At 40.1% G+C, this 14988-nt stretch overlaps 3 protein-coding genes across 8 annotated transcripts in view; 1 reads left to right on the top strand and 2 right to left on the bottom strand.

Moving 5' to 3' along the window:
* Window positions 1–143: 143 nt before the first annotated feature.
* LOC117218587 (uncharacterized) lies at window positions 144–2790 on the bottom strand. Its single transcript, XM_033467099.2, has 4 exons — window positions 2433–2790; window positions 1887–2017; window positions 524–731; window positions 144–452 (listed from the first exon to the last, which is right to left on the bottom strand). Exons 1-4 carry the CDS (start codon window positions 2508–2510, stop codon window positions 219–221), a joined length of 651 nt encoding a protein of 216 aa, XP_033322990.2. The 5' UTR covers window positions 2511–2790; the 3' UTR covers window positions 144–218.
* Window positions 2791–3251: 461 nt separating this feature from the next.
* On the top strand, window positions 3252–9378 carry MED23 (mediator complex subunit 23). The gene is made up of 11 exons (XM_033467161.2): window positions 3252–3519; window positions 3795–4039; window positions 4403–4535; window positions 4607–4789; window positions 4866–5150; window positions 5247–7389; window positions 7497–7736; window positions 7808–7967; window positions 8136–8423; window positions 8531–8737; window positions 8827–9378. Exons 1-11 carry the CDS (start codon window positions 3475–3477, stop codon window positions 8963–8965), a joined length of 4068 nt encoding a protein of 1355 aa, XP_033323052.1. The 5' UTR covers window positions 3252–3474; the 3' UTR covers window positions 8966–9378.
* Window positions 9379–10583: 1205 nt separating this feature from the next.
* RhoGEF64C (Rho guanine nucleotide exchange factor at 64C) overlaps window positions 10584–14988 on the bottom strand; it is a 30626-nt gene continuing 26221 nt past the window's right edge. For 5 of the 6 annotated variants that reach the window (XM_076523913.1, XM_033467157.2, XM_033467156.2 and 2 more), the window contains 9 exons: window positions 14698–14909; window positions 13916–14180; window positions 13571–13792; window positions 13021–13170; window positions 12704–12811; window positions 12451–12603; window positions 12267–12383; window positions 12066–12167; window positions 10584–11906 (listed from right to left, as the gene is read on the bottom strand). In XM_076523913.1, the coding sequence (XP_076380028.1) occupies window positions 11778–11906; window positions 12066–12167; window positions 12267–12383; window positions 12451–12603; window positions 12704–12811; window positions 13021–13170; window positions 13571–13792; window positions 13916–14180; window positions 14698–14909 (1458 nt within the window). In that variant the 3' untranslated portion in view covers window positions 10584–11777. The remainder of the gene's footprint in view (window positions 11907–12065; window positions 12168–12266; window positions 12384–12450; window positions 12604–12703; window positions 12812–13020; window positions 13171–13570; window positions 13793–13915; window positions 14181–14697; window positions 14910–14988) is intronic. The other variant, XM_033467158.2, reaches the window with a different exon arrangement.

The following is a 14988-nucleotide window of genomic DNA, read 5'->3' as shown; positions in this document are numbered from 1 at the left end:
TGCTCGCTCGTTGGTGTACTCCTCCTTTCGCACGCCGCTTCTTTCGAACACCGATACACCGAAAAAATTGCCTCGTTCTTAACGAACCTGCGCACACTCTTTCGCAGGTGTCCTTCGAGAATGGAACAAAGACGACAACAGGGTCGAATAGAAAAAGATATATTTGCTACTGTATCATTCGTTTCGTTTGTCCCCGCTCGTCGATGGATTCGCACGAATTAATTCTCATCGGTTTCACAAAGTATTTGCTTCAACACCCGCGTTCCATCTTCGAGTTTACCGTATCTGTAAGATTTAGATTTCTCCGCGGAACCCCGACGTCCATATCTCTTCAACAATATCGTCTTACTCTCTTCCTCGTTGGTCACGATCCAAGCATCGTTAAAGTACATCGAGTAAATGCTGCTATCGTTGGCGGACATCGCCGAAGTTGACCAGATGCACGCGCGCGTCTAAAAATGAAATCGCGCATAAAAATCTCGATTCGTTTAATAGAATCCCTAGATGATCCCCGCCTACTTACGGCATTCTTCAAAATTCGAGAGCAAGAATTCATCGTATCGAGGATCAACGCGCACGTCTTGGCAACGTGCGCGTCGCGCATGGACTTAGTATTTTCATAGTCCTCGATGTAGGCGTCGAAGTCGTCGATCAAGAGCACCGACGGCAGAACAGCGTACGTGTGAAGCCTGACCAGCTCTTGTACAAGCGCCTCGTAGTTCTCCAAGTACCTGCATTAATTATACAAAATTTCGATCGAACAAACCGATTATCGTAATTTGTGTTTTCGTTCGACGCGGCGGCGTTCCGCTCGTAATTCTCGTACCGCGTCCTTCGACTACCGTAGGTTCTCGTTGGAAACTAGCGTCGTAAATATCTCGTTCGAGCTTATGTTTCGAATCATGAAAACACACGTGTTCGGGGTTGCGCAGAACGATCTAGCGAAAAATGTGGCAATTAAAGCACGGGATTTTCCTCTTTCGCCAGAAGCTCCGTTTGAAAAATAAACGAACGATGGAGGAAGCAGCTGATTTGCGACGATCCTTGACCAATTGTTTGTTTTGCCATCCCGGTTGCCGCCGGTTGCGGCAATGAATCAACCATAAAAATTGCAAACTCCGTCGTTTACTCGATCTTCGAGCCGAAAGAATAAATCCGTCGAAATCGTTCGGCTGTTGTAACAACGTATCTACGAGCAACAAGATCTTTCTTAGGTTCGACGCGAAATAAATAAATAAATAAACGGTCAAAAGAAAACCTGGAAGATCCGCCTACGTGTGTCTGCAACGATGTTCGCCGCACGAGCCATTTACCGAGAATCTGTAACCGGCGAGAATCGTGCGCGTGCGGATCGTAGCGAAGAGAATAACGATCCTACTGTGTGATCTATGCGCGCTTAACGGGAGCTCTCCTCTCTGAAAACACTGAAAACACGATCGCGTATAAACCAGCTAACGCTCGTGTTTGCACGCGTGGATCATCGGTAGAATGTCATACTATGGCTCCTTGATCGATCGCTTCTGAGATGCCTGCAGAAACGGAAAATATGTATGTGCATAACCTTGACCGGATAAAGAGAACGGAAGATATTCCAGGTTCCAGACTTATTATTAGATAACCGATCCCGAGCAGAGGTTCTTTCGGACCATCCAAAGTCGGAGCTGAAATTGGATCGATCCGCGTTTCCTTCCATCGTCCGGATAAAAAGCGAAACGTCGCGAAACGCTCCGAGATTCGAGACAGAAATTTCGACGATTTGAAAATAAGCTCGAAACGAAGTTTAAGCTAAGTGGACATAAATCTTTTGGTCTTTTTATAGTGGAGGAGCGAATCTCTCGAAGGCCGATGCACGTGCAGAAGCACCGCAAGAAAAGTGTTCCGCTTACATAAATCTCATCAGCCTGAAAGCCGCGGGTGCTGGATTACTTCTGTCGTGACAGGCCGCCGGCAGGCTATCCAACGGGGCTGGTGTAATGTAAACGACGCGGTGTCCTTCTTCGGCCCAGTAAATCGCTACCTAAGGAAAACAACGAAAACAAGGGAAACCTGATTCCGGAAATGCTAGACTGGTAACTGCTCCTAACCGACTGTGTGCCGCATATTTACGCTTTTAACGGACCGTACTTGGTGAAAATCAAACAGACAGAGTTCACAGATTCTCGATCTGCGCATTCGCGTTCTTACGTTTACGCAGCTGCCGCGATTCAAAAAGTGTTATCGCTCGACCACGCATGCGATAAAAACTCAAACAACCGTTACGTCTCACGGTGATTCCATATATTGTCTATCGATCTATACCGAGCATTTCGCTTCGATTAAGTGATTTCCCCCAAGTGATTTCTCGCTCGTAAAATTACAATAACAGTTTAATTCGTTATATTTTATGTTGTATAAATTATAAATACAATATCATTTTTTCCTTCTGATTTTACCTCGAACATGAAAGATTTGCTGAATTCTGCGGGCCCACATAGCATCGTCGATGTCACATTACGTTTTCCCGAGAACATACTTTACCTCTAAAAACTTACACAAATCGAATATATCGAATATAGGTTATACGATATTAATGAATACGGTAAGTCTTTTTCTTGGCTTTCTAATCATAAATATCTATCGTATATGTTTAAAATTGTGGACGTTACGGTTCTCTGTTTCTCTACCGTTGTATATTCTGCGAGCCAGTTTTTTCACTAACACGTATGTCGTGGAAGAATTTGAAACTGTTTTAAACCGAACGTTCTTTGCAAAATCACTGACAACGTCATCTCTCGACGATGTTCGAAACGTTCTAGTCGCAATAGAGACATCTGTATGCGCGAAAATAAACGCAAACCATAGTAAACCGATGCGTGAAACTGCTTCTTTTCCGATTGGTTGACGCTTCCCGGCTAAACAGTACTGTCCTCGCGGTTCTAGACAAAGAGAGGAAACTAACGAGTGTAGCTTGTCTCGCTTTACCGTGCTCGCTCTGTCTCACTCTTCTCGCGCATCCATATTTCTGGCGCTTCGTTTGAAATACATGGCACGATATTCGACTTGTACTTTTCGCCTCGTAGGATTCTCGATCACAGTTTCGCTATTATCGAACAAAACTAGGAATATAAAGAAATGTTTGTAGGTCGAGGTATCATAGTCTGCACTGTATGGTCGTGAATCTTACTGGGCGAAAAGTACAAGTCGAATGTCGCGGCACGAGCTTCAGATGGAGCGCCAGGTGTACGGGTGCGCGAAAAGAGTGAAACCAGTATGGCTGAAGTGCACGCCTGTACCGATCGTAGTTGTATAGTATTGTATAGGTTATGAGACCGTAAACAAAACTCCGCGAGTGTTTCACTAATTTATTTACGATATATCTGATACAAATATCAGATAGAAACTATGTAAAACGTCGATATAAAAACGATAACGTTTGATTCTATTTATTAGGTTTGAATGTTTTTGTAACTTGAGTGGAAAACTTAGCTTAAAAGAATGAGTAACGAAACTCAAATTACTAATATCGTTAACGATATTTTGGTAAGTATCATTTTAATGTCGATAGCTGTCAATGCCTAATATTCGTACAGCGGACGTTCTTGACAAAAATATAACTGAATATGCTTAAGTTCATTTGTAATATTATTTATCAATTCTTTTCAATATATGTGTTATGGTATTCCTTCTAGACAGGTTAATTGTCAGAAACTAGATAATCAAATAATATTATTTATGCTCTGGTTTCAAACGGACCTAAGCCCTGTCGTACGAGCATTAATGACCGTTCGACCGTTGCATTTACCATTGTGTTACAGAGAGTAGAAGCTATAGAAGAAGCATTTAGCTGCGTGCTCGTGCATCATCCGAATAGCGAAAATGATAAGATATCGTCATGGCAGACAGAGTTAACGTCTGCTATGTCAAATTTATCCAAAGAACAGCAAGAGAACGCCGTACGACATTTTTTATCTATGGCAGCAGCAATGACGAATCATAGACGTTTACAATTGTTATTGTCTCTACTCGAAAATTTGGTTACATCTAACGTCTTGCCAGCAAGGTATATTCGTCGTAAACATCGTTAATATCTATAATAAGTTCAAATAGGTTGTCCCATAAGTTTGTGCCATTTACCGTTTCTATTTTCTTTGAATAACTGTGGACAGATCGTGTGGCTATTCAATGTTTCAAACATGTTTAGGAATCGATGAATTCCTTGTTTCGTCCACTAGATTAGACGTCTGCGAAAATGACGAAAATTAGTTCGCTTCTCACTCTTGGTTTTTCCATTATCTAAAAGACGAAATGCTCGTCATTCGCTAACTTTTTGCTTCTAATATATTCTCTAGACTGAACTCGCGACACGAATTTATGGACGACTTAATGTAATATAATGGAGTAACCGCATATTATTTTTTTTTAGACTTGTATGCGAGTGTATATTAAGCTGTGATAAACTGCAGTATCAATTAGAAGATTTTTGGGTCGAATGTTTCGTTCTTATTCGGCATATTATTGGCGGAGTTGATTATAAGGGAGTCCGAGAAATAATGAAGGTAAGTATTAAGCAAAATCACTTTTGTAACTATATAAAGATAAATAAGTGATATTTTAATTTGCATTGTAGGGCTGCAAAGAAAAAGCACAAACTATTCCTGCAAAGCTGAACGCATCTGTTCAGCCACAGTTAAAGGCTCTAGAAAATGTAATTGAATATATTTTCGATAGAAATGCTTGCCTATTGCCTGGCTATTTTATAGCGAATGAAATTCAAAAAGCTTACCCCGATGGCAAAAATTGGCCACACTGGGTATGTAATCGAAATGGTACAATGTACAATATATTTCATTGATTTACGCGTATCTTACGAGACCGATCATTTTTAGAAATTAGCAAAATTACTTTCAAGTTTTGTTGAAAGTTTTCGTACCACTGCGCAAATGGTATCTATTGTCGGACATTCAAAAATGTTGCCGGTGGTAGAACATACTGGATACGCAGATTTAATTAATCCTTGGGTGCTCGATACTACGACATTGAAATTTTCTTTGAAAGGAAATTTACCTTACGACGAGGACTTACTTAAACCTCAAACTGGATTGCTCAGATACGTTTTAGAACAACCCTACAGCAGGGATATGGTTTGTTCTATGCTTGGTTTACAAAAGCAGGTACATTCGTTCAGGCTCTCGTGTGCTTTCTTGTACATATATGGATTCGAAACACTTGATAACGTTAAATATCTTCTTTTTTTTTTTATGTTACAGCAAAAACAAAGATGTATAGCTTTAGAAGAACAATTAGTTGAATTGGTTATTCATGCTGTGGAACGCGCAGAGAACGAAACTTTGCCAGCCGAAGGAACAGACGGAACTGTTGCGAATCACTATGTATGGTTACATTTATCATCGCAACTTATATATTTCATACTATTCTCTTATGCTTGTTTTCCAAGTATCGTAATGGCAATCCACGGTAAACTAGCTGGCAGAGATTTGAGGAAAGGGAGAGATCATTTAATGTGGGTTCTGCTGCAATTTATCTCAGGAAGTATTCAAAGAAATCCTCTATCGAACTTCTTGCCAGTATTAAAGTTGTACGATCTTCTCTATCCGGAGAAAGAACCTTTACCTGTTCCGGATTATACTCAAGCGTTGTGTACACATCAGATGGCCATAACATGCATATGGATACATTTATTGAAAAAAGCTCAATCCGAACATACAAATATTCATAGACCTATACCTCACACTCTGAAACTTCACCACGAATTTTTGCAACATCTAGTGATGCCCAATACTTCCTTATGCATGGGTTCCGACTATCGCATCGCTTTACTGTGCAACGCGTATTCAACGAATCAAGAATTCTTCGGTAGACCAATGGCAGCTTTAGTAGACACCATACTCGGCACTCAAAAAGGTCAACAACAACAGCCGATGCAAACGTTACAAAATAATGCGGCTCTTGCGAGTGGTCCAACCACACCGTTGTCCATGTCCATCTTAGATTCGTTGACGGTTCATTCGAAAATGAGTCTCATACATAGCATCGTGACCCATGTGATCAAGTTAGCTCAATCTAAGAGCAACATGGCACTGGCACCAGCCTTGGTCGAAACTTACAGCCGCCTGTTGGTGTACACCGAGATCGAAAGCCTTGGTATCAAAGGTTTTATTAGCCAACTACTTCCAACAGTTTTCAAGTCTCACGCGTGGGGAACACTGTACACGCTCCTAGAAATGTTCAGTTATAGAATGCATCATATACAGCCGCATTACAGAGTACAACTTTTATCCCATTTACACAGTCTTGCAGCTGTGCCACAGACTAATCAGACACAGCTTCACCTGTGCGTGGAAAGCACAGCTCTACGATTGATCACAGGTTTGGGATCTGCCGAAGTACAGCCGCAGTTGTCTAGATTTTTATCAGAACCAAAAACTCTCGTTTCCGCGGAATCGGAAGAGTTGAATAGAGCTTTGGTATTGACGCTGGCAAGGTCTATGCATGTCACAGGCACAGGATCGGATAGTCACAGTGGCACATGGTGTAAGGAATTATTGAACACGATAATGCAGAATACACCACATTCCTGGGCCAATCATACTCTTCAATGTTTCCCCCCGGTTCTCAGCGAATTTTTCCAACAGAACAGCGTGGCGAGAGAAAATAAACAGCAAATCAAGAAAGCGGTAGAAGAAGAATACCGAAATTGGTCTTCCATGAGCAACGAAAACGACATTATAGCACACTTTTCCGTACCTGGAACACCACCTTTGTTCCTGTGTCTTTTGTGGAAGATGATTTTCGAAACCGACCGTATCAGTCCAATTGCATATAAGATTCTTGAAAGGATCGGTGCCAGGGCCCTGTCGGCACATCTCAGAAAGTTCTGCGATTACCTTGTCTTCGAATTTGCTAACAGCGTGGGCGGCCAACATGTAAACAAATGTGTGGACACGATTAACGATATGATGTGGAGATACAATATAGTAACCATCGATAGACTGATTCTTTGCCTAGTATTAAGAACTCATGAAGGCAGCGAAGCACAAGTATGTTTTTTCATCATTCAATTGCTATTGCTCAAAGCCATTGAATTTCGTAACAGGGTTCAAGAATTCGTTAAAGAGAATTCACCAGAACATTGGAAACAATCGAATTGGCACGAAAAACATCTTGCGTTTCATCGGAAGTTCCCAGAGAAGTTTGCTCCCGAAGGCATTATGGAGCAAACCAGCGGAGGCCCTAGTCAATATCAAAGTTTGCCGGTTTATTTTGGAAACGTGTGCCTACGATTTTTACCGGTCTTTGATATAGTCGTACACAGATACTTGGAAATTCCGGCTGTGTCCAAAAGTTTGGAAACATTGTTGGAACATTTGGGGTGTTTATACAAATTTCACGGTCCGTGTACACCCTGATGTGTTATACAATGCCATTGTAGTACTGTGTTGTCGGTACACAGTATCAACTTTATATCTTAGGTTTCAATTTTCTGTATTGAATTTTAGATCGACCCGTGACATATCTGTACAATACGTTGCACTACTATGAACGTATGTTAAGGGACAGACCTCCTTTAAAACGGCGACTGGTATCCGCAGTACTAGGATCATTGAGGGAAATTAGGGCTCAAGGATGGGCTCTTTCGGAAGCTTATCAGATGTACATGACACGATCGTCCGACGATGTTGTTACCTGGATGCCAGAATTAGATTATTACATCCGGTTAGTTCGAAGAATCGTAGAAAGTAAGTAATCGTTCTCTTATTAACAGTTATTAAATCCAAATATCGTATCAAACAAACAAATTTTTGTACAGCAATGTCAGGTACAGCTCATTTTCCTGCTACCGATTGGAGATTCAATGAATTTCCAAATCCTGCTGCGCATGCATTGTACGTTACTTGCGTCGAACTCATGGCTGTTCCAGTTGCTCCTAATTTGGTTGCTAATTCATTACTGGATGTGGTTGCAAAAGGGTAAAATCAAATAAGTTTATTATTAACACACGGTCAGAGCTGGTCTTTCAGCTCCCTTTAACAGGCGGACGATTATTCGATAACATCTTTTTGCTGATTGTGGAAGAAATTTTGATCAACTAGGATACCTATATATATATATGTATGAATAATAACAATATGTATTAGGTACACTGTGATACCATCGGATGAAATTCATTTATGGATAAATTGCGTGGGATTGCTACTAGCCGCGTTACCAGAATGTTATTGGTCAACGCTACACGACAGATTAGTGGAAACTATAAACAGTCCAGGATTAGCGAATTGGCAATACAACAATTTAACACCGTTTCAAATGTTCAATTTTAATAATACCCATAATAGTCTATTGGAAAACAAATATAGTTACATGCTGGCGTTGGCACACTCTGTGTGGCATCATGCCGGCGTTGGACAAATCACTACCATGCCCCAGTAAGTTCAATTTTAAATGCAATTTATATTTATCGTAATCGGTTAGTTGTCTCCACACAGAGAAACTCTTACCGATATAGATTAATAGAAATTCATTATGATTTTAGGTTTATCAAAGAAAAACTTCAACCAGTTGTGAATAGCGAGGAACAATTAATATATGCCTGTCACTTGATTGGACCTACCTTGGCAAGATTCAATGCTGAGAGACCAAATTGCGTTGTTGAATTGGTGGTCCGTTTATATGAAATGCTTAAACAAGTAGATCGGCATCAAACGCATATCAAATATATGGATCCTGTTTGTGATTTATTGTATCCTTTTATCATATAATGGCCATTTTCTCGGCTACGTGACCTTTGCACCAATGAATTTATAATTTCCTTAACGTCGACTATAATAGGTATCATATAAAATACATGTTTGTCGGTGACATGATGAAGAATGAAGTGGAATGTATTATAAGAAGACTGCGACCAGCTTTGCAAATGCGATTACGATTTATTGCGCACACGAACGTAGACGAAATTCAGTCTTCCTGAGACACTCCAAATACGAGTACCGTGGAAGTGAATACTTCGTAACGCGTTGAATTCGTTGATCGTGTACACAGTGTTTTGTGCATGATCTTATTTAATAACATTGACATTAGTATTCAAATTGTAAAAAGATTTATTTAATGCATTTTCTACATGACAAGCATACGTTGTCTACTTTGTACGAAGAAAAAGGAATTTTCTAAAACATTAAATGATATAGTTGGCATTATTTAACAAAGTAATATGTATATATATGGTCTCTATCTTCTCTAATAGCAAGAAGGTAGGCATACTTATCAAACGATAATGACAATTTAATATTACTGGCCAATCATGGAAGTAATAACACTTGAAATAATAATGCTCTTATGTATGTAAAAACATTTATATTCAATAAATCACAATTTCCATAACAACAGTTCCTAATTAAGGTAGCCACCGCGATGGTGGCGACTTTGCGAATTAATTTTCTCTATCCAATGCCAATGATTTACTCAAGTGTTAGGACAACTGTGTCCTTTTTACATCGTATTCCGTTACATTTTTCACAATGTAAGCTTATCTTTTAATCTTACAAAAATATAATTTCTTAAAAATAATATAAATTCGCTTTGCTTGCGTAAGACGAGGACAGAGAGATAGATAGATCGAGATGTTCGTGTTATGTACTACTTCGCTACGCGACTTCGAATTCCTTCGTACGTACACGCGAAACATGATGAGCAAAGAGGTATCCGATAAGGGTAGACTTGTGTAGTTTTTGCAGAGTGAGAAGGACACAGATAGAGCTTCATGATGCTTTGTCAGGTCGAAGAGGAAATTAATTGAATACTTCACTTCCTATTACCGATTTAAAAACATATTAGCAATCAGAAATTCTAGAATGGACTTTACTATTAGATTTTCATTCTAATTAAATAATTATTGATAATAATTGAAGTCGTTGTCCTAAAATTATCACAAATATTTAACGTATGCTAAATATATAATTAATTTCCTAGCTTTACGGCCTTAATTTATACTAATACTGACTTTTGCAATAGAAGAATCTGAAATGAAAGCTGAGTGGCTGTTAGTGGGCGATACTCAGGGACGAATTTTAGAGGACCCTCATCGAGGCCCGAAAATTGTGATTCTACCCTGGCCCGACCACGCGTCGCTCGCGTGCAGGCTGTTCACATTTTGTTCCAATTCTCGTTGAACAAAGTATAGGATTGGATCTTTGCCTGTTTCGCCTAATTTTGTCAGTAAGTTTGTCACTCTATCTTATCGCGTCGCTACCCTTTACTACATACGATTGGAGAGCGCAGTCCTCTCCTCGCGTTGCGAAAACTATATGTATAGGTATGCCTTTGTCGAATACCTCCTTGCTCATCGTGTTTCGCGCGTACGTACCAAGAAATTCGAAGTCGCGTAGAGAAGTGGTAATACAAATATATCTGTCCTCGCCTTACACCTTTCGGATTCGTTTTAATCATCCTAAATTTTTTCCAATGGAAATTGATTGATTCGAAGCATATAATTTTTACATATATCTGCTGGAAGAGCGTAAAATAGATCTCCAAGAATTTTCATGCATAGAGTTTGTTCTAAAATAAGGACGCATGTAATAATTGAACAATTTCTAATTTTAAAATATAATTTTAATTTGAAACGTTGAAAATATTTTTACATTCAATGTCTCGTACACGCTGAACCGTCGCGTGACTTTACAGATTCCCCACCGCCACCGTTATTACCACGCAAACCTGAATTTTGTTTTCCTAATTCATAGAATGTCGTTTTTCTGCATACACGATACAGAGATGCGTACAAGTATATTTGATTTTTATTGAATGCTGGCTTTAATATAACAAGTATGTTTCTAACACTGATTTTGGTATAAATATACATACAATTATATACAAACATATGGCTTAGATTTTAAATAAAATTATACTATTATACAATGTACAATTTTCATTGTGTATGTGTGTGTATGTGTGAGTGTGTTAGACGCGATAAAATACTGTTAATTGTAATTACTTAAGGAATAGTCGTGAAATAATATATTAATTGATGGATGAATCATAAAATGAAGCCCGGTCTTACGAAACATTTGGCAGTTTCTTGGCTCTGTTGTATAGGTACAAAATGCGTCAACCCTATTACCCCGTTCTTTAATATTATTTACACGTTATTATCGATGTTCTCGCTGTATACATATAAATGTGACTTAAGAAAATATAATAGGAAGAAAAGCCAACGAGTCTTGTACCGTGGTATAAATTTTATATTGTCTGAAGAAAGTACCAATAACCGGTCAGTATCACAGCTGGTACCTGCTCTTTCGGTTCGAATGTAATTACAAACAAGAGATTGTCCTGCACAGAACGAGGACGATCGTTTACCCTGTGTACACGTGATTTAACCGAATCAGGAAAGAAAAGAAAGAGTAGATTCCTTTTGTTCGTGCGTTCCAAGGCCATTCGTATGTAGAGTTTCGAGTACAGCGATACAGGAAAGTTCAAACTTTTCGCAACGTACTGCAACCGAACGCAAAAGAATCTGCGTTTGGCGAGAACTAGAGATTTTCGTATTACTCGTGGACAAGTATGGTCAACGAGTGGTGGAAATCCTTTGGTCCGACACTTTCTCCTCGACAAATCATTACTAATTTATCTGGAGATCATATACGCTCGTTGAATCGACTGCGCTAATCAGCGTACGCAAAGAAGCTTGCGCATTTAGGAATATAATAACCTTTAAATAACGACTATACATTGTAGATTCTATCATCGGTTTTTTCTATACGCGCAATCGGTCGAATTATCTGTCAATTTCTTACGACCCCGCATATCATGATATTCGGTAATGCTCCGCGACGTTTCCGCCAGGCGCCGAGAGATTGTGCATGAGCCTGCAACGTCCTACACCATCTTTTCGTTCTTGCTCCATCTTCAGCCTACGACAAAAACCGATGTTGTTTTCCTTTTACGATTATATTTCCTTCGACAAACATTGAATAATGGACACGAGTTCCCTTTCTTTTTTTTTTTTTTTTTTTTCATAGACAACAGATCGGTTGCAATTTACGAATGTGAAAATATACGCGAATGCGTACCTTGAATATAAATGTTTCTTTGGAATACAGTTCTTGAACTTCGAAATAATCTTCAAGATCTGTTTCACAACATACGATGCATTTGTCGAGGTACAGTGGTTCCTGAAACAAATAGATCGTTCGATGGAATATACGAGTTGGTGGTAGCAACTCGACGCTGAATGTAAATAAAATAAAAGCTAAGATGCAAGAATCGCTTACTCGTAGCAAGGAGTACCGCCCAAATTTTTCTTTGACTAACAAGAGGGTAGCCTCTTTGATACCAATGTACCTTGGGAAGAGAGAGTCGTCGTTGAACTCTGCGTCTTCTGTATTTGGCTGTAAATATCAAGTTTCGTTTCATTCACAGAAACGAGTATTACGACTTACCATACCGTCAACTTACTTTGCCATTGGTAACCAACATGGCGGTAACAGGCGCAAGCTTGACCGTTCGTCCTCGTCTCCAATTATTATCGGTTGGCTGAGCAACCAAAAGACGTCCCTCCAAAACAAATCTGGCTTCTTCGTGAGCCCATTCTAATACTTCTACGGCCATCTGTTGCAATAAACGCGATGCCCGAGGACAGTAAAACAAGCGAATCGAATCGCGATGCATGTAAACCATACGTAAATCACGAAAATAATGTATAAATTACCTTCCTCAACTTTATATTGACCATATCTTGCTCGCCGATCAGTCGTCTACCGTTTTGTATGATGGAAATTCTTCTCCAAAGCTTCGTCGAAGTCACGTCTTTAGCTTCCTATTGTAGCGTCATTGAAATCATTGCATTAACGAGCCAAAGTTTGATCAGTTTTAACACGTTCACGCCGGCGCTTTTCTCGTTTCGAACCGTGTTCGTGCTGGCACCATGCTGGCATGAACGTGTTAAACGCGAGTAATTAATTATATAATATATTTTGTTTATATACTATATGTTTATATAATGTACGAAGCGAACGAAATATTTACAGCATTCATGTGTTCTAAATGCAGCTCTATGTTGGCTTGAGCCTGCTTCAGTCTTTCTTTAGCTTCTTGTATATCCGGTCTAACCGATGGCGTAGCTTTCAGCAGCCGTGCTAATAGAAGAGGATATTTTGTCACTCTTTGAACAGGTACCTAGAACAGAATTCGGTTGCTCTTTTATTATAACTTCGATTATTTCTTATCTAAATTGTTCTGCCAATAATTTCAGGCCTTTCCTTCGCGCCGCCTGTCGTTCGATTTCTTCCTATATAGAAATACATCAGGGTAGACCGGATTGCTGTCAACGGATGCGGCACAAAAATAACGCGATAACATTATCCGGAGGTTGATACTCGCCTGTGAAGAGCAACCCGGTGTACATCGATACATTTCGGTACACATACATACCGGATAATCGATCGGCGCAGTCGGAGCATACGAAGAATTCTCGCTGCTACCGATCGAATAATAAATAATTAAACTTATACTCGCGCAACTTTACGAAACAAATAAAACTCGTAGATCCTTCTCTATACTTCTCGTCGGGTCTTACCATGAGAAACGAGTTCAAGTTCATCCTACGTAAAACAGTGTTCTCCATTTGCGAGACTCTGAGAAAGATACGCAGCAGTTCTTTTTCTTTCTCCAAATTTTGCAGCAGCAAACTCGCGCTTCCTTGACGGGTGCAGTAACTTTCGAACGCGTGAAGCATCCGCTCAGACTCCAGAAAGATCTTCCCTACGTCCACAGTTAAAAGATCTTCGTCTCCAGATTCCTGTTTAGAATATCGACTGTTAAGCTGTGCGAAACTTGAACTTGAAACAATGAGAAACGTGGAAAGGAATCTTTTCTTTAAAATATTTGTCTATTATCGTACACACCGTACAACAATGCATACCTGCGCCAATTCCACGGCATCCTTCAGTTTTTCCGCAAGGACAAGATTGTGTTCCAAAAGCTCTTCGACGTTCAGGAATATTGCTGTCAATTGCTCCGAAGTGAGAAGACCGGCCCTGAACATCGGTCTGTGGAATTCTTCGAGTATGATTTGAAGATCTCTCCCGTATTTTTGTTCGGTCTCCACGATTTCCGTGATAATTTCTTTGCGCTCCACCCTCTTTTTCGCACATTTTCTGCATACAAAGGGTGCGTACACTACACCACTAGAAAATACTTATCGTTATTGTACATAATATTATATGGAAACGTACGAAACGAGACGAACGAAGGTAATTCGAATATCAAGCGATCGATTCGACTGCTCCGGCACTACGATAGCGCGTACATACAAATATTATTAGATCTATAGATGTTCGGCGTATTTTTCATGCACCTTAAAAAATCTTTCCAACATATGGTTTTGAATTTTGACGCGTTTCTATGCGATACGCGATAAATAGTATCGCAGTGATTTTGGCACTGCAGTCGGTTCGACGTTGATACAGTATATTTAATAGAAGAAAACTTTCGCTTCCTGCGGTTAACTGAATCGATGGTAAGAGAAAGCGAGATTCAACGATTCTTGGATTTATTACGCCGCTTGTCCCGTTGTCGCGTATACATTACCGTAGTCTGCGTAAAATTACCATTGCCGTATAATATACGTACGACTCGACTTAATATTATAGTTGCGTAACAACATTCGTAGAAAATGTTTGTTCGTCGCCCGTTGACTCTCACCTGTCCGTTATCAGGGGATCCAAACGCTGTTCGCAGTCCTCGCAGAGCTTCGAATCGCCGGAAATCACCTGCGGGATTCCACCGAAGAGACTTCCCGGTCCCGAAGAAATGTTTCCTACGCGCCAACGTCTCGGCACGCCTCGAGTGCTGCTAGCCTGACTGCTTTCCGAACCCACTCCGCTATCGGTCCTTTCGATATCGACGGCTCGCGTCTAGAAAAAAAATATAATCGTTTTCGCTTGACCCGGGCAGCTGTTTCGTCTCCGACGAAACGGACGAACGTTCGACCGA

Source organism: Megalopta genalis, chromosome 7 (assembly GCF_051020955.1).
Source record: "Megalopta genalis isolate 19385.01 chromosome 7, iyMegGena1_principal, whole genome shotgun sequence".
In the NCBI taxonomy this organism is placed as follows: Eukaryota; Metazoa; Arthropoda; class Insecta; order Hymenoptera; family Halictidae; genus Megalopta; species Megalopta genalis.
This window is presented reverse-complemented; position numbering and strand designations above follow the sequence as displayed.

Bases quoted from the DNA above. Each gene is read 5' to 3' on its own strand.
- MED23 (XM_033467161.2), top strand. From the start codon at position 3,475: ATGAGTAACGAAACTCAAATTACTAATATCGTTAACGATATTTTG. The intron at 4,040-4,402 runs GTATATTCGTCG...ATTTTTTTTTAG, and splicing joins TCTAACGTCTTGCCAGCAAG to ACTTGTATGCGAGTGTATAT. The intron at 8,424-8,530 runs GTAAGTTCAATT...TTATGATTTTAG, and splicing joins CAAATCACTACCATGCCCCA to GTTTATCAAAGAAAAACTTC.
- LOC117218587 (XM_033467099.2), bottom strand. From the start codon at position 2,510: ATGTTCTCGGGAAAACGTAATGTGACATCGACGATGCTATGTGGGCCC. The intron at 2,018-2,432 runs GTAAAATCAGAA...TGTTTTCCTTAG, and splicing joins GCAAATCTTTCATGTTCGAG to GTAGCGATTTACTGGGCCGA. The intron at 732-1,886 runs GTAAGCGGAACA...TAATTAATGCAG, and splicing joins TTCAGGCTGATGAGATTTAT to GTACTTGGAGAACTACGAGG.